This window comes from Stegostoma tigrinum, chromosome 9, assembly GCF_030684315.1.
Source record: "Stegostoma tigrinum isolate sSteTig4 chromosome 9, sSteTig4.hap1, whole genome shotgun sequence".
In the NCBI taxonomy this organism is placed as follows: Eukaryota; Metazoa; Chordata; class Chondrichthyes; order Orectolobiformes; family Stegostomatidae; genus Stegostoma; species Stegostoma tigrinum.
The window spans coordinates 68,730,304-68,754,047 of record NC_081362.1 but is presented as its reverse complement, the minus strand read 5'-3'; the positions used below and the strand labels follow the sequence as shown (position 1 = coordinate 68,754,047).

At 40.0% G+C, this 23,744-nt stretch overlaps 1 protein-coding gene and 1 long non-coding RNA gene across 4 annotated transcripts in view; one reads left to right on the top strand and one right to left on the bottom strand.

Annotated features, from left to right (window-relative positions):
• Positions 1-23,744, bottom strand: part of LOC132210014 (uncharacterized) — a 145,354-nt gene that overhangs the window by 7,447 nt on the left and 114,163 nt on the right. The gene's annotated exons all lie outside the window — the stretch shown is intronic.
• epas1b (endothelial PAS domain protein 1b) overlaps positions 1-23,744 on the top strand; it is a 118,245-nt gene that overhangs the window by 88,064 nt on the left and 6,437 nt on the right. For 2 of the 3 annotated variants that reach the window (XM_059648610.1, XM_048535672.2), the window contains 8 exons: positions 671-873; positions 4,111-4,217; positions 8,938-9,085; positions 10,924-11,147; positions 11,730-11,938; positions 15,056-15,166; positions 19,290-19,771; positions 22,993-23,110. In XM_059648610.1, the coding sequence (XP_059504593.1) occupies positions 671-873; positions 4,111-4,217; positions 8,938-9,085; positions 10,924-11,147; positions 11,730-11,938; positions 15,056-15,166; positions 19,290-19,771; positions 22,993-23,110 (1,602 nt within the window). The remainder of the gene's footprint in view (positions 1-670; positions 874-4,110; positions 4,218-8,937; positions 9,086-10,923; positions 11,148-11,729; positions 11,939-15,055; positions 15,167-19,289; positions 19,772-22,992; positions 23,111-23,744) is intronic. The other variant, XM_059648611.1, reaches the window with a different exon arrangement.

Genomic DNA, 23,744 nt, shown 5'->3' with positions numbered 1-23,744 from the left:
CAACATTACAAATGCCAGTCTTTGGCCAATTCAATTAACACTATATGATATCAGGAAATTATTACAGGCACTGGATTTGTAAAAAATATGGACCCTGACACATTACTGGCAAAAGTACTAAAGACTTGTGCTCCAGAACTTGCCTCTCCCCTAGCTAAGTTGTTCCACTCCGGCTACAATACTGACATCTACCCAACGATGTGGAAAATTGCCCAGATATGTCCTGTACACAAAAATCAGGGCAAAACCAACCAGGCCAATCACCACCCCATCAGTGTCCTCTCAATCATCACCAATGAGGGATGGGCAAATAATGTTGGGCCAACCAGCAATGCCCACACCAGTGTCAGGAGGGTGGTGCTGGGTGAGGAATGGGCATGTATTCGTTGCAAAATGTGATGTGCAGATGCATTATCTCTCCTTGATCACCGGCGTGTCATCATTTAACTTTGTTTGATCCTGCTGTCAGGAGTGTGACACATTGACCATCCTCACCACATGTTCCCAATACCTTCTCAGGGTCACTCTGAATGGCTTCTTTTTCTTCCCTGGTCTCTCCAATGAGGAGTTAATTCCTCACAGACAGGAAAGGAGAAAATAGAGTGAAAATGATATGGTATCAGGGGAGAATTCCAAACGAGTTTTACATTTTCTATTTTGCTTTATTAAGGTGTTGCACTGTACTGGCCACATCAAAATATACAATGCCTGCCAAGCTCATACACTGTGTGGGTACAAGGAGCCACCCCTGACTTGCTTGATCATGATGTGTGAGCCGATTCAGCATCCATCCAATATTGATGTTCCACTGGACAGCAAGACATTCCTGAGCCGTCACAGCATGGATATGAAGTTTACCTACTGTGATGAGAGGTACAGTATTGGCTTATATGATTAGAAACACATCAGTAAATAACCCTGAATTCTTCTCTGTGTTTTAAGTTTTCCTTTCTTAAGTTGCTAAGTACCTAAGTGAGAACTGGTAACTTAACTCACTACGAAAAACCTATAATGGGAAAAGTGAAGCTGCTATAGTCCCAGATGACCATAAGGATGCTCTCCAGTCAGAGAGAGATGACCAGCAGTGACTTTAACTTTAGGTCACCATGCTTCAGGTAAGGTCGAGAACTTCGGATTTTCATGATGACCTTAGCCAATGTGGGATTTGAAACCAGGCATCAACCTCTGCATCACAAATCAGCCATCCAGTGGATGAGTTTGATATGGAAATATTCTTCTGTACCAGCAGTGAACATTGGGAATGGGTTCAAGGCTATTTTTACCCAAGTGCCCAGAATGACCACAGGACATCCAAACCATTATATCATTAACCATCTTACTTTTACAGACTTAGCATGTGCTATCTTAGAGGTCTCAATGTGGACTTTACACACTTCAAAATCTCCCCACCCCCAACCTCATCCCAAGACCGGCCCATCTCATCCCAACCAGCTCGACCTGTCTGTCTTTTCTCCCACCTATCCGCTCCTCCCACCTCACTGACCAAACCCCACCCCTACTTACTAGCTTCATCCCCACCTCCTTGACCTGTCTCAGAGATAATGGGAACTCCAAGATAATAAAATGTGAGGCTGGATGAACACAGCAGGCCAAGCAGCATCTCAGGAGCACAAAAGCTGACGTTTCGGGCCTGGACTCTGATGAAGGGTCCAGGCCCGAAACGTCAGCTTTTGTGCTCCTGAGATGCTGCTTGGCCTGCTGTGTTCATCCAGCCTCACATTTTATTATCCTTGACCTGTCTGTCTTCTTTCCACCTATCTGCTCCTCTATCCACCTTCTATCATCACCTCCCCCCTCTCTATATATTTCAGAGCCCTCTTCCCCTCCCCCATTTATGAAGAAGTGCCCAGACCCAAAACATCAGCTTTCCTGCTCCTTAAAATGCTGCCTGGCTGCTGTGTTCATCCAGCCCTACACCTTGTTATCTCAGACTGTAGCATCGACAGTTCCTACTATCTCTTAGATAGTAGGAACTATCTGTTATGACTATTTTGCACCCACAAAGTTTCAAAGCGGATATATGCTGGGTCCAGGACCTACCGCAAATCCACTACAGGAGAAATGTAGTGTTCTGTAACTCTAAGTGGCTAAATAAAATGAATGTAGACAGTCTTCATTTAATTCCCATAGATATTTAATCACAGCACAAGATTGTTCCTATTTTAACTGAAAATTGGACATTTGATTTGCAGACATCACATGGGAAATTAAAAGGTTCCAATTCTGATAATTCTTTTGATCTGGAGGCATATTATTCGGTAGTGTTATGCTGCATCTAACCACAGTGAATTTGGTTGGGGGTGATTAAATGGTATCATTTGTAGCTTCAGCATAGTGTACATTCTACGTTATTTCAAAGAAAAAGCAGTTTGCATAAAACAGAAATCATGAAGGCACAAAGGATACAGTCAGTACACAGTTGCAGTAGGAATGAACTGCCAAGTAAGCAGATACAATGTAATACCCTAAATTAACCGAAGACTGAAAGAACTTATTTAGCATATGCATAGAGCAAAATACAGCCTTTACACAAGAACTATTAATATCTGTCACTGCCAAATTCCTTAAAATCATTTGGCACCTTGACTCTGCTGAAATCAGGCATTTATAAACAGGACCAATAAAAATGTATTGATTCAAATAACATATTCCTTAGGAATTATTGTGGAATCAGCATTTGCTGTTGTTCATGTTTTGAAGTAGGACACCTCAGACTTGTTATTCAGTTGTCTGAGTGTGCACTTCAATAATTGAGTTATTGGATGGGGAGGGAGGGTGCTGGGAATCAGTACGATTCCAGTGGACTACCTATTAAGCAGCTTGAACAGGCTGGGGAGGGTGGGGAAGTGATTTTCAAATTGCAGATTGCCAAACATGAACAGTCTGGTTCACATTAGTGCACAGCTGTTGGATGCATGATGGGAAAAAGCATTCAGTAATGATTTTTCTGAGGAGGATTTTTGTCAGTAAAGGGTTATTGTCACAGATCAGATGCATTGTCTTTATTTTGGCTGTTTGGCTGCTTCTTTGCTGCTGGACCCCTGATGCCTTCTCCCCTATTTGATAAGGCATTGGCTGGCTGCTGTACACCTTTGAAGACCTCTGCCCCAAAGATTGAGGACTTTTTATCAAACAACGTGCCCTTTTGGTTGCATTGATGTACCTAATCAGCCTGTGCTTGCAAAACTCACAACATGATGTTTGATATTAGATATGATTCTGAAAATGAACAACATTTGCTGAATAATCCTGACTCTGTGAGAAATTACATTGACTACGTATTTGGGATTATCAGTTGGGGTCACATTATGGCGCCCTTGCCTGTGCTAGAAGCTACATTTATGAATACACCATACCCCATTTCTTTGCGGACAGAATATATACACATACTGGATCTGTTTCAATTCAACTAAATAGATGACAACCGTTCACTGGTTCGTTTCTCAGGGCAATGCACTAACCAGTCAAAGTCAACCTGCCTGGTTTAAACAAAACCTGTTAATCGCCAATCAGCATTAATGGGTTCAACCTCCATGGCAATGCCTCTACCAATCAGAATCCACTGCCTGATCAGCATTCTCTTCTCGTGCAATATGAATGTTGGTTTTCCCTATGAATATGTATTCTTGCAAAATGTCCTGATGAGTGTCAGATGAAAATGTTTGATAAAATGCATCTTTTGTCAGAATTACTCTTTAAGTAAAACAAATAACTTGGAAGCAGAGACTATATCCGAAATCGGGTTATAGCACTTCCAAGTGTAGCATGCACTAAATGTTAATTCTTCAGCCTTTAAATTATTTTTGTTCTTGCCTTCCCCTTTATATACTAAACATTGAATTAAAGAACATGCTAAATTAATAGCTGCATCCCTTTCTAAAATTGTTATACATATTATTTATTTGAAATATTTCTCTCATCTTTCTCCTACATATTTCTTTTAAAATTTGCATTCCATGATTTCATTATGCTTCACTCTGTTTTATAGATTATATATATATATATATATATATATATAAAAAACATACAACAGGTTCTTTACTGATTTTTGGTGTGCAAACCATGACAGTTTAATGTTTCTTTTGCCAGAATTGCAGCACTGATGGGATATTGTCCAGAAGAACTGCTTGGCCGTTCAGTTTATGAGTTTTACCATGCAATGGATTCAGATCACATGATTAAAAGCCACCAAAACTGTAAGTGGCCCATCCAAAGAATCTGTAACTTAATGTGCTGGTGAAAGTCAGTTAACTGCAGGATCACAACATTAAAATCCTTATTACTCATTTTCAGATCTTCAAATCTTCACTCAAATCATTTTGTAATTTCAGTTGTCCCCATCTCTGGCAGTAGTAGTTTTATAAGATATTCTGGTGATACTTTAGTAATAGCGCTTTGGCACTTTTAAATATTAATGGAGCTTCCAATATTGTGGCAACTTTCATTCTTCTGCATACAATATAAAATAACATTTGTAAAGAGCCCAATAGAATTTCCAAGACAAGAACATTAATTAAATAATATAAAATTATCAATAATAAATATTAAAAATGCACCAATGTAAGCTGGTCAGATTCTTTTGCAGGTGGGAGGGGACATGAGTCGTCGTTACACTATTGATGTGAAGAAAAATGTATCTCCAAGTTTCTGCTGACACAACTTTCCCACGAGCTCAGAGAATGCATGTGATAGTGGCTTGTTGGTCACTACCCCTCGTACTTTCCCTAGTTTCATGGGGAGGACCAAAGCAGGGTCCCAAGACTCCAAATGGTGAAATGATGGGTGTATTTTCATTAAGAGGGTAACAGAAAATATTGCAGGCACCCAACCTTCCAACTCATCCGTGAACTCACCTCTTTAGGGCAGAGTGGGCAGTTGCTGAAATTGGCAGCCCGTTAAATAATTAAAGGTCAACTGAGCATGTTAAATGGGAGACAGTGGTCTAGTGGTAATGTCGCTGGACTAGTTTAGAATCCCAGGCTAGTGTCCGGTGACATGGGTTCAAATCTCAACATGACAAATGCTGAACCTTGAATTCAACAAAAAAAATTGGAAATAAATGACGTCTATCTAACAGCAACCATGAAACCACTATCGATTGTTGTAAAAACCCATCTGCTTCACTAATGTCCTTCAGGGAAGGAATTAGTCATCCTTACCCGCATGTGATTCCAGACCCGTAGCAATGTGGTTGATTCCGGGCAATTAGAGATGAACAATAAATGTCAGCTGAGCCCGTAATGATTGTGTTCCATGAATGAATGAATGAAAAAAACAGCCATAAGGATTTACTTGGGACACATCAGCCTCTAAGGTACATTTCCCAGGGGACTTTTCACAAATTGCTGAATGGGATAAGATAGTCCTGAAACAGTGGGTAGGGCAGATGTTTCAGATGATGGGGTTTCCTTGTAGTTTTTTGTTTTATTTTAGTGGGTAATAAAGCATACAAATCCTCAACTTCATGAATAGGGGCAAAAAATACAACAGCAAGGAGGTTATGATGAACTTGTACAAGACTCTTGCTAGACATCAACTAAAATATTGTGTACAGTTCTGGGCACCATACAATAGGATGGATGTGAATGCATTGAAGAGATTGATAAGAGTAGTTCCAGGGATTTGAAACTTTAATTATGAGCATAGATTCGAGAGGTTGTGGTTGATCTCCTTGGAGAGAAGACAGATAAGAGGAGATCCTTAAGTTTTTGGAATCATGAGGGAGCTGGATAGAGTCCATTGAAAGAAGTTGTTTCTGCTTATAAAATGATCAACAATGAGAATGCACAGATTAGCATCGTTTTCAAAAGAAGCAAAGGTGATGTGAGAAAATCTTTTCACAATTTCAGTGGTTTCGGTCTGAAATACACAGCTCAGCATTGTGCTGGAAGCAGGTTCAATTGAAAAGTTCAAGAGAACTATGGATAATTATTTAAAGTAGAAACAATCCACATGCATTGGGGGAAAAGACAAAAGAATTACATTAAATTATGATTCTCATTTGAATAGCTGATGCAGTCATGATGGCCCAAATGGCCTCATTCTGCACTGTAACACATCAGTGATTCTCTAATATTATTCTCTTATAACCATCAAATTGGTGGCAAAATTCCTCTCCAACACCCTTAACAGGATCCATTCTTCTGAAGAAGCATTACATCAAACATTGAATGACTAGCTCAATGTAACAGGTAAAGTAAGAAAGCAATAAGATGGCATTCTGGGTTGGAAAGAGGAAATTGTCTTAAAAGTTTTCTCCATTTGAACTGACCTTGCAAGAAGGCTAAGCAGGGTTTTGAAAACAGTGCGCTCAATTTACATTGGCTAACTGTGATCCCGAATGTGGCACATGTTTCTTTTAATAACATATTTTGGAATATGTTCACACCACCAGAAATATATAGATTGTAACTGGACCATCCTTAGAGATATAGGACATCTTCCTTCCAAAGGGGTGGACAAGAGGGATATCCTAGCACACTACTGTTTTTGGTTATACAATAGTACATTTGAAACTGAGTGTTTAGAGCCTACAAGAGCATGTATACACATTTTCGCAACCATCATTTGCTATCACCTGGCAATAAAAGTTCTTATAAATAGACAATAGACAATACGTGCTGGAGTAGGTCATTCGGCCCTTCGAGCCAGCACCACCATTCATTATGATCATGGCTGATCATCCACAATCAGTATCCTGTTCCTGCCTTATCCTCATAACCCTTGATTCCACTATCTTTAAGAGATCTATCTATCTCTTTCTTGAAAGTATCCAGAGAGTTGGCCTCCACTGCCTTCTGGGGCAGAGCATTCCATATATCCACCAGTCTCTGGGTGAAGAAGTTTTTCCTCAACTCTGTTCTAAATGCCCTACCCCTTATTTTTAAACTGTGTCCTCTGGTTCTGGACTCACCCATCAGCGGAAATAGAGGAAGAGACGGGTGAGAGGAAGAACAGGTTTAACCTGCCTCCAGAGTGTCCAATCCCTTAATAATCTTATACGCCTCAATCAGATCCCCTCTCATCCTTCTAAACTCAGGTGTATACAAGCCCAGTTGCTCCAATCTTTCAACATATGATAGTCCCGCCATTCCGGGAATTGACCTTGTGAACCCACGCTGCACTCCCTCAATAGCAAGAATATCCTTCCTCAAATTTGGAGACCAAAACTGCACACAATACTCCAAGTGCGGTCTCACCAGGGCCCTGTACAGCTGCAGAAGGACCTCTTTTAACCTGTTCTTCCTCTCGCCCATCCCTTCTTCCCACCTCAAGCTGCACCTCCATTTCCTACCTACCACCTCATCCCGCCTCCTTCACCTGTCCGTCTTCCCTGGACTGACCTATACCCTCCCTACCTCCTCACCTATACTCTCCTCTCTACCTATCTTGTTTTCTCTCCATCTTCAGTCTGCCTCCCCCTCTCTCACTATTTATTCCCATTCCCTCTCCCTATCCCCCTCTCTGATGAAGGGTCTAGGCCCGAAACATCAGCTTTTGTGCTCCTGAGATGCTGCTTGGCCTGCTGTGTTCATCCAGCTCCACACTTTGTTATCTTGGATTCTCCAGCATCTGCAGTTCCCATTATCACTCATACGTACGACAGATTGATGGATTTGAATCCTAATTTTTGCTGTCCTTTTTGACTTTGAGCGTTTTCAGCATGTTCAGAACCTGGTTCATTTGAGGAAGAAGGGAAAAATAAACATCAGGGCCATACCTAGCCATAGGAACACACCTCCTTGTTTTCCAGTCAAAGAGGGATCCACATATCAAAGTTTCATGTCTTATTGAATTCGTAATAAATCATGAGGTATGGGGTTATAATGAATGAAATGGCAAATGAAGACAGAGAAAATTAGGAAAGCAGCAATTCAGTAAAATTGTATAAACGGACATAAAATGAGTTATAAGCTGTGTATGATGGATATAATTAGTCATTGAGGCTTTAATTCATTCAGTTGTCATTATTGATGACCTACGTTCTTCAACCACCTCTAAATAATCATAATCTCAAACTGTCTTTTTTAACTGTACACTACGCCTTTTGATAGCTACTTTAAATTTCTTGTTTTACAAAGTCTGTATCTTCAACAGTGTGAAATTTTTGAAGTCTGAATATGACAAAAGAAGGAAAATTCTAGTCCCTTAAAGTGACAATTTCTGTTTATTCTGCATCGTTTGTGTGCAATATCTAAGATGCCTACAAAGAGCTGGTTAATAGATCAGTAGAAGGCAAACAGTGAACGGCAGTGTAGTTTAACTTCCACATGGCAGTACTTGCGTAATCACTGGCCTAACAGATTGGCAGGTATCCTTCTAATGACATTGTGTGTTGTTTAAAACAAGATTACAGCAATAATAAGGCCTTCTGGAAAACAAGTAACTGGAGCATGGCACACATTGAGATTTTATTGATTGTACCCAATGTAATTATCCTTTCAAAACACAATGATAATTACCAGATTAGACAGCCTACCAAAGCTCATACTGGATCAAAGTACAGTTTAGATTACAGAGTAACAGATTCATTAATCAGATCAGCTGTATTTGAGTACAAGGTAAACAGAGAAAACATTCTTCATAACTGTTGAATGTATTTTGCTGAGTGTTTTTAAAGAGGTGTAAGAAGTTGGAAAATACATTTTAGTCATATTAAAGAGGTAACAATGCAGTGAGGTCTAGCGATTTCCATTCAGAGCACAAACAAAAAAGGACTTAATGTTTGTTGAATATAGTATATAGTGCTGCCATTGTCAAATGTTATGAGATCAAGGGGGCCTTTATGATATGCAGCTTTGATGATGAACTGCAACACATGGCTTGTATATTACAACTTTTTTCTTGATACTAAAAATATTGATTAAAAACTGTGAAAGAAAACTGACTTATTTCATGTTAATTTTCTTTCTAAAGTGTGCACTAAAGGTCAGTCAGTTACTGGCCAGTACCGGATGCTCGCAAAACATGGTGGATACGTGTGGGTTGAGACCCAAGGGACAGTCATCTACAACAGCCGTAACTCTCAGCCACAATGCATTGTGTGTGTCAACTACGTACTCAGGTACGCCTGCATTATTACACAATTGATTTCAGAAACAGGAAGCTAAACACAGGATTTCTGCCTTGAAATGATCCTATTTTGATTTGTGTGAGCATTTATGGCCATCAAAATCTGGGTAACATGGGTGACTTTGCCATCTACCACACTACTCTAGTTTCATCAGAATTCTGCCTTCTGCAAATCTCGTAACAACGTACACAATTTGGTAGTTTGGAATTTTCAATCCTGGAAAGAACACAACATTCAATTGACTCAAAACTAACAAGAGACATAAGATAAATTGAGCTGAAATGCTTTTGCATTAAAAGCAACCAAATATCTAAAAATAAAGAATACAAAATGGCTTCTGATTGAATCTTTATTTTCTAGTGTTAGGATATATCAGAATGCTGAAAATCATACAATTATCTGCAATTACTAAATAAAGATGTGGTGCTTAGATTAAAACTTAAAGAAGTTCCAACACCATTTAAGGAGTATAAGAAAACTGAAATCATCAGAAACAAATAATTTGTAAAAATGGTAACAAAGCAATTTTTGTATAAAACCATCTCAAATGAATATTTTGAGGAAAGAAGAAGAATACTGAGAGATGAGAAATTTTCTTTGAATATTTACTGTAAATTACTTTGCCAATTCCAAATAATCTGTAGATATTTTTTGACATTAACTTGCTGTTCATCTTTCTTAAGATGGCAGTGCACAACATTAACGGAATGATTAATCATCTCTAAAATGCGGGAGAACTTTTGCAAAACAAATTGGGCATGTTAGATCTCAAAGCCAATAGTGGAACATCAATCATTATCTTCTTGTGGATTATTCTGTATCAAGTGGGAATAAAAGACACTGATGGACATTACGAACACCAAGTTGATTGAAACCAGAATAAAATTCATTACATAAATTTATAACAACTATTACTCACCTTATATACTGATCAGGAAAGAAAGTCAGGCAAATGCAACCAAGTTGCTCAGTGAACAATTGCTTCTGTTATATTAAAACCAAATGATTATCAGAATATATTGTAATTGCTTGTTTGCAATGAATGCTAAGAATAGAGGTTTTATTGCTTCATCTGTCCTTACTTGTATCAGTATCAATAAGGCTATAATTGGGTGTGGATAATCTAAATTTAGGGTGGCCAAAGTTTGAAATTGTTATTTTAATTTGTTTCACCAATAAAATGTATAGCTGTGGAACAGTTTGAGAGTGAAATAAATGAATGAGAACCTTATAAAGTCAGTTTAAAAAAATTACATGATGGCAATTCATAAAAGTACACATTTAAAAATTACTTTGAAACTGGACTGCCACAAATATTATGCTTACTACTATTGACTGGAGCAAATTCAATACACATTATTGTAAATAAACAGCAATTTTGTACACTGGGTATTGCAGAGTCGATAAGCTTGGCTCAGATGATAACACACTCAGAAGCAATGGATCTTCTGTTTTGAGCATAGCTTGAAAATGTTTGGCTGAGATATTAAACCCCAACTCTGTTTACTCAGCGGGACATGAAAATTCCATGCCACAATCTGAACATGAGCAAACAGTTGTCCCAGTACTTGGGAATTAGTGCAAATAAAAAAGATTTTTCTGTCCCTTTATCCAATTTCTGTCGGTATGTGGAACCTTGTTGTGTACCAAACTGGCTTTAGTAGCATAACTGTGACTATACTTCAAAAGCAATCCAATGATAAATTGCATTAGGATATCCAGAGAATGTGATGAGATAGTAAGTAAATGCACACTGTTCCTTGCTCTTTTATTCTACAATAAAGTTCTTTATTTAAAAAATAACTGAAATCAACTGTTTCCATTTTCAGTGAGATTGAGAAGAAGAATGTTGTATTCTCCATGGACCAGACAGAATCTCTGTTCAAGCCTTGCCAGGCCATGAGAAATATGAATGGGAAGCATATCTGCGGAGGTCCAATGCCAGATGATGGCAATCTGCTCTTCAGTAAACTGAAGGAAGAACCCGAAGAATTAGCACAACTTGCGCCTACACCTGGAGATTCCATTATTTTACTTGATTTCAGCGTCAATGGTATGTTGTTGGAATTTAAGATGTTACTTTAATTGTACATAAACCATATTTTGTCCAATAAATATTTGGCATCGATCCCCAATTTTGTTTTAAAAAGTATTCTTCCATGAATGGTGATGTGCTCAGCGAAGAACACTCCAATTCAGCTGTACACTTTCAGTGAGGCAACCAAGTAAAGAAGAGACACCTCCATGCAAGGACAGAAAAGTGGGAGGAAAGATCATTCAGAATACTCTCATGCTTTTTTGAGTACCACTGACAGAGATCTGAGCACAGTTTGGGACGGCATTGTGAAAGGAATGACATAAAAATGAAACAAATTAAATAATGCACTGGGTAAGGCACCTGTAGGCAATGTAAGTTGAGAAAAAGGTCTGGTTCAGCCTTTATTTCAAACCAGTCAGAATATTTTCAGATGCAATAGAAACGATTCATTGTAAAATCATATTTGTGCCCATTGGTCCATATATTCAAGCTTGCAAATTAGATTCATTTTACTTAGCAATGGATTAAAATGAGATAAAGAATCAAAATAATACCAACAATTTCAACAAATGTACATTTTGTTGTCATTTTTACTAGGAAACCAACAGTTGGAGGAAGCTCCTCTTTATAATAAGGCTATTATTCAACAAAACAAGCTGTGGCCAACGGAAGCAACAAAAGCAAATGTACAAGGTCCTACTGAGCTCAGCAAGCGGTCATCATCGGATCTGCACCAATTTACAGTACCACAGGTCCCGTCGGGCAATTCCACTCCACGCACATGCAGCAGCACCTCTTGCTCTTCAGTAAGTGATCAGCGAAAATTACTGTCACAAAGCCGGAGAACAGCAGTGGTAATGACTTACACCTATATAAAACCATTACCGTGGAACAAGCTACATGTGAAAATGGAAAATGAAAAGAAAATAAATTAGCTAAAGGAATGGACATTGTGTGCCATAGTAGTAGTGCTAGGAGAGGTCGATGAAAGGTTGTTTGAGGTAATGCCCGCTTCAATGTCATATGAATTGGGTCTAGTGGCAGGGTATTTGGCTGTTTCAGCCTCTCTGACAATTGACAGGATTGTCACCTCAACTTACTTCCTGTAACATTTGTTTGATGATAAAGAAGCTATCCAACTTGACTTCAGAAATATGCAGTGACCCTGCCTCTACTGGTCTCTATGGAAGGGAATGCCACAGACTAATGAGCCTCTGAGAGAAAAATATTCTCTTAATCTCCACCTCAAACAGTTATACAGCCATCCCCTGAAGGAAAATCATTCTTTCAGTATCCACGCTGTCAAGCCTGTTTGGGATCTTATATGTTTCAGCAAGGTCACCTCCTATCCTTCTAACCTTCAAAGGATACAGAATGAACTCATCTCACTACAAAGCCCTTTGTCTTGGCAATCATTTAAGTGAAAGTTCTCTGAACTACTTATATGACATTTATAGCATTTCATAATTAGGAAGACCAAAACTGTATATGTAGTCTCACCAATGCCCTATATAGTTGTGACAAAACCTCATTACGCCTGTATAGAATTCCTCTTGTAATGAACAACAGAAATCCAACTGCTTTCCGAATCATCAACTGTGCGTGCACGCTAATATTTTGTTATTAATGTATCAGAACACCCAGGTCCCTTTGTAGTGCAGAGTTCAGCAGTTTCCATCCATTTAAATACCATACCATACCATTAAAAAAAATCTGCCAAAATGGACAAGTTCACATTTTCCAGCATTAAAGCCCATTTGCCAATTTTTTGCCCACTCGGTTAACCTATCTTTACCCTTTTGCAGACTTCTTACGTCCTCTTTACAATTTACTCTCCTGCTAATCTTTGTGTCATCAGCAAATGTATATTTGTTCCCTTTAGCCAGGTCATTGACATAATTGTAAATAGTTGAGGACACAGCCCTTATCCCTGTGGCATTCTGCTACTTACAGATTGCCAAACCAAAATTGTCTAATTTGTTTCTAATCTTGCCTTCTGTTAGGTAAGCAATCCTCCGTCCATGATTAGATGTCACCCCTACATGAAGAGCTCATACTTTTGTCACTTACATTTGAAATGCCATTTCATCAAATCCAAGTACACCTTTATCAAGAGATAGTAGGAACTGCAGATGCTGGAGAATCTGAGATAACAAGGTGTTGAGCTGGTTGAACAGAGCAGACCAAGCAGCATCAGAGGAGCAGGAAAGCTTACTTTTTGGGCCTGGACCCCTCTTCTGAAAAAATGTCCAACCTGTCTCTGCCTCCCTAACCGGTTCTTCCTCTCACCCATCCCTTCCTCCCACCCCAAGCCGCACCCCCAGCTACCTACTAACCTCATCCCACCTCCTCGACCTGTCCGTCTTCCCTGGACTGACCTATCCCCTCCCTACCTCCCCACCTACACCCTCTCCACCTATCTTCTTTACTCTCCATCTTCGGTCCGCCTCCCCCTCTCTCCCTATTTATTCCAGTTCCCTCCCCCCATCCCCCTCTCTGATGAAGGGTCTAGGCCCGAAACGTCAGCTTTTGTGCTCCTGAGATGCTGCTTGGCCTGCTGTGTTCATCCAGCTTCACACTTTATTATCAAGGCATTTGGTATGCTTGCTTTTATTGGTCAGTACACCGAGTACAGGAGTTGGGAGGTCATGTTGCGGCTGTAAAGGACATTGGTTAGGCCCCTTTTGGAATACTGCGTGCAATTTTGGTTGTGCTGCTATAGGAAGGATGTTGTGAAACTTGAAACAGTTCAGAACAGATTATGAGGCTGTTGCCAGGGGTGGAGGGTTTGAGTTATAGGAGAGGCTGGATAGAGTGGTGTTTTTTCCCTGGAGCATCGGAGGCTGAGGGGTAAGTTTACAGAAATTTACAAAATCATGATGGGCATGGGTAGGGTAAATAGGCAAGGTTTTTTCCCCAGGGTGTGGGAGTCTAAAACTACAGGGCCTGGGTTTAAGGTGAGAGGGTAAAAGATTTAAAAGAGACCTAAGGGGCAACTTTTTCACACAGAGGGTGGTGCGTGTATGGAATGAGCTGCCAAAGGATGTGGTGGAGGCTGGTATGATTGCAACTTTTGAAAGGCGTCTGGATGGGTATGTGAATAGGAAGGGTTTAGAGGGATACGGGCCAAATGCTGGCAAATGGGACTAGGTTAACTTAGGGTATGTGGTCAGCAGAGATGAGATGGACGGACTCTATGATTGTATAATTGCCTAAGAGACAGCTCATACATTGAGCCTTCCTAATGGGCCTAATGCTGACTCTCCATCAAATACTAACTGTTGCCGATCATTTTCTGACTATTAGCTTATGATAAGTGCTGCCAGTAGGCAAGGCTCACCATCAGCATTACACAATCCAAAATTTATTCCTGTCGTGTATATGCTTTCGAAGGACATTTGTAAAGACTTTATGTGAGATGATTCTGAAAAATAACATTAGAATTTATGTTTAAAATAATACTTGTTAAATAAAGCCACTACTACTACTTCATATTTTATTTGAATGTATACCATCAAAGTTAAGTTTTCTTTGCTGTTTGTGGTCACAGAACATCAAATCCTTTTAAAATTGAAAGGAATTTTTGGTGCGATATTATTTTTAGTCTGCCATCATAATATTGTTTCACTGCTGTTTGAGTGAAATGTCATCCGCATTTCATATTTACATCCACATTCATCTCCAAGTTAGTTAAAATTGCACTGTGTGGCCATTTTCTACTTATATAATTGTCTTTGATTCCAACTTCTGAGAAACAACAGTACCTTCATTCATTGCATGCAACAAAGGTTTTGAATCAAACCTGTGAGACAGATGTAAGTGATGCTTGATACCATTTAGTGACGTACAAAAGTAATTGGACGAATTAGTTTATTCATCAGGACAATGCATTTTAAAGATGTTTCTTTACTTTGCAATTATAGCCAAGTAGCCCTGGAGATTACTACAGTTCCTTGGACAATGATCTCAAGATTGAACTGATTGAGAAACTTTTTGCTATGGACACTGAAGCAAAAAAACAATGTAGCACTCAGGTTAGTTCATCAAAACAAAAATAACCACTAAATATGTTGTTCTCAACCAATCATAGAGTTGATGGAGACATTAAAAAAAGCATGTATTTGATTAAGATATATAAGGTCACCTCAGAATTTGTGAAGTATGATACTTTTACCTTGAATAGAAGATCAGAGATCTAGACTCACATTTAATTTCCAATAACATATATATTAACATCATATTCACATCTTCTAGAAATGTCATAAATCTGCGATCAGCATAGCTGTTTAGCAGTGGACATGAGCAGAATGGTACAACACCTTGTTTCATCAGTCATTGATGAGTTGAAGTAGTTCAATATTATCATGTCAAATTCATTGTTGCACTGCAGCTTGTGTTACTTTGTTTCTTCCAGAAGATACTTATTGTGCAAAGGTAGATTGCTGTGAGGCTGATTTGCCTTCAACAGCACAATGCCAGTGATTACTAAACTATCCCAGTGCAACATACTCCCTGCAATTCTGTCCATTGCTCGCTCCAGTTTACAAAAGTAGCATTCAAAGGATTTGCAAAAACCATCTCTGTAGACACTCTACATCTAAATGGAGTTGTAGTGTGAGGGAGTAGCACATAAAGCATGCACCTGTAAGGCAATGGAATATAATTTATAAACTGGAACAGGGATATATATGTATGGGACTTTTCACGGTATTTCCAAGCTACAGAATTTGGAACAGCAGGTCATGAATATTACCTGGAATTTTACCACGGTAATTTGGTAACACTGCCATCAATCACTGTCACTTTTCCTTTGAAACCCAACATGGTGTATTTTCAGAATGAGGCCATTCAGCCCATCTAGTCAGTGCCAGCACTTTTAAAAAGCAATCCAGTTGGTCTTGGTTCATTCGTCCTTTGCCAATCACCTTAAATTTGTGTTCTTTGATCATCTTGAAACAAATAGCAACTGTGCGTGGAGATTTTTAACACCTTAAGGTGGGAGGAGGGAGTGAGAAAAGGTACAGCATGGGAAACCATGAGGCCTGCATTTCTCCACTGAATGTAGCGTTTGTCACCTCTACAGTGCGTTCATTTTGGCATTCCACCCAAGAGTTAACCTGATAAACAGGCTTGGCATCCAATCAGACAGGGAAAGTTTTTCGGTGAAGGTTGTATGGGGCCAAATAGATCTCAATAATGGCAATGGGACTGTGGGTTGCTTTGAGTTATAATGTTTAACTTCATGGGTGCACCAGTCTCAGGATGCATGCAATTCTACGGAAGATGTGGGGAAGAAGGGAGAAGCATGGGATAATGCTGCAGAAGCTTGAAGGGCCTGAAGAAAGCCTCATGCTCCTCCTGGTCCTCAAGAAACGGATATCTTCACACACTGCAGCTACCTGTTTTCCCAAAGTCCGGGCAACTTGGTTGGCTAGTTAAGCCCTGCAAAGCAGGTTAATTTTGGGGTTTCCAGTGTCATTTACATTTCCAAATATCAGCCCACTTCCAGGAAAGGGATTAGCTGCCCACCTCCTTCCCCCGACTGTCAGTGGGCTGCAGCCAGCTTCCCAACAGGCTTTGTTTTTGACTATTTAAACCCCCAAACTGTACCTAATCTCTGCGCCCTCTCTTTCCCTCACTGTAACCTGCATACAATCAGTGATTACAGAAGTTCTACTCTTCTACGTTGGGTGCACTGTTGAAGTCTCCATAGATTGTCACTTAACTGATGTGAACTTCTCTCTCATATGCTGTAAGATCACTGTCGAAACTCTCTAATAAAATGTGCACCTCATTTATGAATTAGCTGGGGATATTGTGCTAAGTCCTAACTGAAGAAACTCTGTGGTCTTGGATAAATAATTCTGTATTTGAAATGCTAGATTTCTCTATTTTGATCAAGATTTCATTTTAAAAAATATTTATGATATTTCAGTTTCTAATTTGCATGTTTTAACCATTTATTGAAATGTCTATAAAATTCCACAAAATTGGTGATATACTCAACAGTGAACAGGGTTATCTAAGATTGCAAAGGGACCTTGATCAATTGGGCCAGTGGACTGAGGAGTGGCAGATGGAGTTTAATTTGGATCAATGTGAGGTATAGCACTTTGGTAAAACAAACAAGGGCAGGACTAAAATAATTAATGGTAGGGCCCTGTGTAGTGTTGTTGAACAGAGAGACCTCAGTGTTCAGGGACAGAGTCCTTGGAAAGTTGCATCACAGGTAGACTGGTGGTTAAGAAGGCATTTAGCATGTTTACCTTCATTACTCAGACCACTGAGTATAGGAGTTGGGTCGTCACGTTTGCATTGTACAGGACATTGGTGTCGTCACTTTTGGAGTACTCTGTACAGTTCTGGTGGCTATAAATGGAAATTATTAAATTGGATCAGGTTCAGAAAAGATTTACCAGGATGTAGTCGGGACTGGAGGGTTTGAGTTATATGGATAGGCTGGGAATATTTTCACTGGAGCGAAGGAATTGAGGTTACCTTATAGAACTTTATAAAATCACAACAGACATAGATAAGATGAATATCAAAGGTCTTTTCCCTAAGGTGGGTAAGTTCAAAACTAGGGGTCATATTTTTAAAGTGAATGGAGAAATATTTAAGAGAGACTTGAGGGGAAACCTTTTCAGACAGAAGGTTGGTTGTGTATGGAATGAGCTGCCAGAGAAAGTTGCAGATGCAGGTACAGTCACAACATTTAAAAAACATTTGGCAGAAACATGGATAGGAAAGATTTGCAGGGACATGGGCCAAACACACACAATTGAGACCAGGAGATGGTAACAACCGCAGATGCTGCAGTCAGAGATAACACAATGTGGAGCTGGAGGAGCACAGCAGGCCAGGCAGCATCAGGGGAGCAGGAAAGCTGACGTTTCTGGTTGGGACCTTAGTCTTGGGAAAGTTGTTCAGCATGGACAAGTTTCACTGAAGGTTCTGTCTCCGTGCTATAAGATTCAGTGACTCTATAATAATCAGCTGGGAATTAGCTCGTTGGCTTATTCCAATAAATTTTGCTAGTAAGTTTTAGATCGAACTATTTACAGTTTAAATCTTCAGAGAAATAAGGTGACATATCTATTAAAACAAAGGCTTTTAATTAAACCAACTCTAACTCTGATACACCTAAGTACTTTTAGGTTTCTAAAATGGTAGATTTATTGTTAAGCAATATTTGTTAAAATAATGAGTTAAAAAGATAGCAGTTTTAAAATTTGATAAGGGGTTAGAGAACTTTAGTTATGAAGGGAGTTTGGATAGACTAGGGTTGTTTTCCTTAGAGCGGAGGAGACTAACGGGGGACAAGGTTCAGATGTATAAAATTAGAAGAGCATAGACAGGGTAGATGGGAAGAATCTTCTCCCTTGGTTGAGAGATTAGTGACTGAGGGACATAAATTTAAAGTAAGGGACAGGAGGTTTAGAGTGGATGTCAGGAAAAATGTTTTCACCCATGGGGTAGTGAAAATCTAGGTGGGGATAGATACTTTCATCACACTTACTAAGTACTTAGGTGTACACTTGCAATGGCAAGGCATACAAGGTTAATAGCCAAGTGTTTGAAAACAGGTTTAGAATAGTTGGGTGGCTGTTTTTGAGCTTTGCAGACTCAATGGGCCCTTTTCTGTGCTGTAGGTATTTATAACTCTAAATGTCCAAAAGTGGTAAGAGAGGTGGTCATAGGAAAGCCTAACATTTAGATTTGTTGAAAGTTTTGAGCTAAGAAAGCAAATCCTCTTAATCTTACCTTTCACAGGCAATTTATCCATTCAGGAGCTTTCCAGGAGTAACTTCAGGGTCTAATTGAAACAGTAGTAGGGTGCTCTTTAGGGGGAGGAAAAATTATGAATAAGTTTCAGTTTACCATTAGTATTTCCCTTGGCATTGTTTTCAAAAGCAATTCTAACTCCCTCCAACTCTTTTTGATTGTGATGCCCAACTCATTCTCAAACTATGGCAGTCCTAGTTAAAAAAAAAGTTGTACTGCTCTCTTACTAAATACATTTTCACTTGATTTGCTGTAAAGTAGAATAGCCTGTATCCTGTGAAATGTGGAAAACTAAACAGACTGTTAGGTATTGCAAGTGTTCTGTGCATAATATTCCATCTTCTATTCACCACCTTTAATTTGTTGTTCCAGGTGGAATTGAGTGATCTGGACCTTGAAACTCTGGCTCCCTACATTCCCATGGATGGGGAAGACTTCCAGCTAAGCCCAATCTGCCATGATGAGCAGCCCCCTTCCGAGAACACGCCAAGAAGGCAAGATTATTCCAACAACATGAATAATGTGTTCCAGTCGTTTGCTCCAAATTTCGTCACCTCACATCAGCAGATGATGCTTGACAAGTATTGTCCTGAAATGGCACCAGTAAAGAAGAATAACTCCAGCCACCTTCACCCACTGTCGTACAACTCTGGAAACGGGGTTTCTCTGCCACCATACCATGCACCTGCATGTACTCCTGCATCCTCGATGGGTGGCAGACCAAATGTCCAATGGCCTCCTGATCCGCCTTTCGACTGTACACTCAGGAAGTGGAGATTGATGGATCAGAGGACAGGATCATTGCCTGGTATCCCTCCTGGCCAACTGGGGCACACATCACTGTATAAACAAAGGTAAAGAGAAGACAAGGAATAGCTATTACTGCATTTTATGCATTTAGATTAAAAGATGGAGTCACTCCTGCATGTTTTGGTGATTGGTTGTGAAGCAATACACTCTTAAAAATTTTAAAAAATTTCATTTCTCCACCCCCTCAAAACTATAGTCCTTGAAGTGCTAACCTCAAACAATCATGCACATATAGCCACAGTATGATTTGGCTTCAACATGAAACATTTCAGTGGCTATTTAGCATTTCCTTCTTGCTCCATATGCTCTAATCTTAAAGTTAGACTTCTTGGAACTCTGAGTTAAAACACAAACATTTCTTCAAAAACTCATCATCCAACTGAATCAAAATGACCTTCCTTTGACCTGTTCGTCTTTTTTAAAAACAACTGAACCCTGAAGCAAACACTAAGAGACAGCATAAATTTAATAGAAGACTCAGCATCCTAGACTGATTGTTCATAGAGTGTCGTTAGTAAGAATTGCAAATTGTGGATCTCTACACATTTATTTATTGCAAGATTTGATCTCTTGGGCAACCCAAGCATCCTAAATCGGGATCATTCTATTGGCAACAAGTAATTACAAATAGCAAGGGATATTAACGATAAACAAAAAACTCTTTAGAATCTAATGTTCTTTAGGGAAAGAAATTTGACACCCTTATCTGGTTTGGTCAACATGTGACTCTAGACCCTTGGAAATGTAGTTGACGTTCCACTGCCCTGTGAAATGGCCAACAGGTCACTCAGTTCATGGGCAGTTAAGGGAGGGCAACAAATTCCTGCCTTACCAGTGACTTCCACATCCCATGCAACAATACAAGAAATGCTATATATTGGAAGAGCCATTTGGGTTATGTTGGGCTGACAAATTCCTTTGTCTGTCTACTATCCCTTTCCTTCAGCCCTCTCTCCAACTAAAGACACTGTTTCTTTCCAGTGAGTGCCTGTTCGACTGCTCCAGCTGCCCTTCTGCACCATCTGTACTTGCTGCTTGAAGTCCCTTGACATCTACCTTTAGCATCAGAATGTGGCAAGTTGAAGAGGCAGCCTCCAAGAACCAGCATAGCTACATCACCTCCAATATTAAGCAGAATACTCTCAACCATTGGCTTTCCTTTCACCTCAATGCACAATTTCATCCTCAAATAGAAGTATCGAATGAGTTAGTAATAGAAATGTGTAAAACGTGGAGTAGAATTGTAAGGTCCTCAGCAGATGGGTTTACAAGCTGGTAAAACTTTGCCAGTAGCATTCCCACCTCCAACTCATGCCATTACCATGCTGCCATTTTAGAGGTCATGGGTAAACAAGGATGGCCAACTTGTCCCTTCTTTTGTGGAGGTCCTTCACGGGTCTTTTCTGTTTGTAAACAAGGGCCCAACCCTTGACTTTCAAGTAGGTGCCCCCTCTTATGGCCTGAACATTCCATTCAGTTTCCTACTGTGCTTGCTTCCACATCCCCTGCAAGATGTTACTGCATGACTTCTAGTCACCCCGAAAGCAGGTGGTTCTTAACTGGGCCAAAATGTTGTCCCTGCAGTGGCCACTGCTGCTGGTAGTGCTGCTGGGACCAGACAGCTGCTGGGAGGAGAAATGGCCAACAGCCCTCAGGTGGCCCAGCTCTCTAAAGCTTTAAAGGCTTTGGGTCTACTGTTACTGAGACCTAAAACAAAAACATGAGGGTGATGGTGGTAGCGGGGGAATCACTCCCTGCTTCATTCTCCATTACAATATCCCAACCAATCAGAGTTGACTTGTCAAACATACAGTACTTTTATCTCATACAGTACTGCCTTTGAAATCTGGCATTCTTGCATCTTTCCTGATGAATACAAGACTAAACATTTGCGGAATAAGTTTCTTCGGAACAATATTCAAGTGTAAGCTATTTACACTTTAATCCAATTTTCAACAACAAGGTGTATGAAGTCATGAAGCAATCAATATCAAACACAATGATACAGCATGTGTAAGCGTGGTTTGGCTGAGTTCACATTCTCTTTCTTTCTCTCCGGAGGTACTTGAGTACTTCCATATAACAGCAGAGGGAGAACAGGAAGAGAGAACCTTAATTCTACTTCATACACTGTGCTGTGGTCATTGTAGCTGCATTGGGAGGGAGTGAGGGGGGTTAGGACAATGGAAGTGGGTTGCCTGTTTGGCCGGCAGTATAAGGAAAGCTTCAGTAAAAGCCTGATGCTGGAAATCTGAAACATATGCAGAGAATGCTTAAGCAACTCAGCAGGTCTGGCAGCATCTGTGGAGAGAGAAACAACGATGATGTTTTTGAGATAATAAAATGTGAGGCTGGATGAACACAGCAGGCCAAGCAGCATCTCAGGAGCACAAAAGCTGACGTTTCGGGCCTAGACCCTTCATCAGAGAGCTCGCTGATGAAGGGTCTAGGCCCGAAACGTCAGCTTTTGTGCTCCTGAGATGCTGCTTGGCCTGCTGTGTTCATCCAGCCTCACATTTTATTATCTTGGAATCTCCAGCATCTGCAGTTCCCATTATCTCTATCGATGATGTTTTTGAGTCTGGAATGAATCTTCTTCAGAAATTCAACAGACCCAAAGTTCTGAAGAGGAGTCATACCTGACTCAAAATCATAACTCTGTTTCTGTCTTCAAATATGCTGCCAGACCAGAGTTTCTCCAGTATTCTCTGTGTTTTTTAAGGGAAAACTTCAATTGAGGTGTGTGAATCCCAGAAGCTGCTTCTTCTTAAACCAGTGACTGGCTAAACTCACAAAGTCCCAGATCAGCCTGCGGTCTGTGCTGATTTACTAGTTTTAGCTGAGCTAGTGATGGGTGTCTGACTGTTGTTGAGGGAAGAGAAATAGTCAAGATTCCCTCTCCTGACTGCCACCTACTAATGCTTCCTGCTCCTGATGCTCAGGTTGAATTCAAATAATTACAAATTTTGATGCAACACCTCCCATAGTCATCAATTTTGGTAGCATTCACTGTCCAGGGTTTCAAATGAAGAATGATCTCTTTAGCAGTGCATCCCATGAGTGATCAACAACCAGTGAGCCACATTCATTGTGAAATAAGCCTTTGCCAAATGCCAGTGGAAATGAAAATTGGTCTGCCAATTTGTTGTGAGGCCATCTTCCACTACTGGTGAAGGCCAATTTCAATGCCAATGTCATCAAAATAGAGGAAGCGAGGGGTCAATAGAAGTAAAATGTTTCACACCATATTACTGCTTGGTATTAGGTCTCTGGACAACTTTGGACAACATGGGAAAGACATTACCAATGAAATGATGTTCAGAAACAACCTAAAACGCAAACTGCAGCTGGACTTTGGACAGCAGATATTCCAACTGTCAGCAGTAAGTCCATTTACAAATAATTAGGAGTGGGCATTTTCAAATGTTAATTTTTTTTTCATATTTAAATTCGTTGAACAATGACGTGCCAGTGACAAAATGTGACACTTGGTGGCACAGCATTTTAATACAAAGCAATAAACTAAAATTAACCTAGTCATGCAGAGTTTAACAATGCGTCCGTGAATCAGGTTTAAGTTAACTCAATTGCATTGAAGTAAGTTCCAAAAATGGAATCCAATGCAATGTTTAAAAGGTGAAAGATTCATGTGGACTCCATTTGCTATTTTTAATGAAATTTCTGTGGTAGTCAAGCAAGTTAGCATTTAACAGTCTGGTATAATACGTTTTAAAAGGGAGAAAGCCAGAAACAATGATAATGGGAACTGCAGATGCTGGAGAATCCAAGATAACAAAGTATGGAGCTGGATGAACACAGCAGGCCAAGCAGCATCTCAGGAGCACAAAAGCTGATGTTTCGGGCCTAGACCCTTCATCAGAGAGGGGGATGGGAAGAGGGAATGGGAATAAATAGGGAGAGAGGGGGAGGCAGACCGAAGATGAAGAGAAAAGAAGATAGGTAGAGAGGAGAGTATAGGTGAGGAGGTAGGGAGGGGATAGGTCAGTCCAGGGAAGA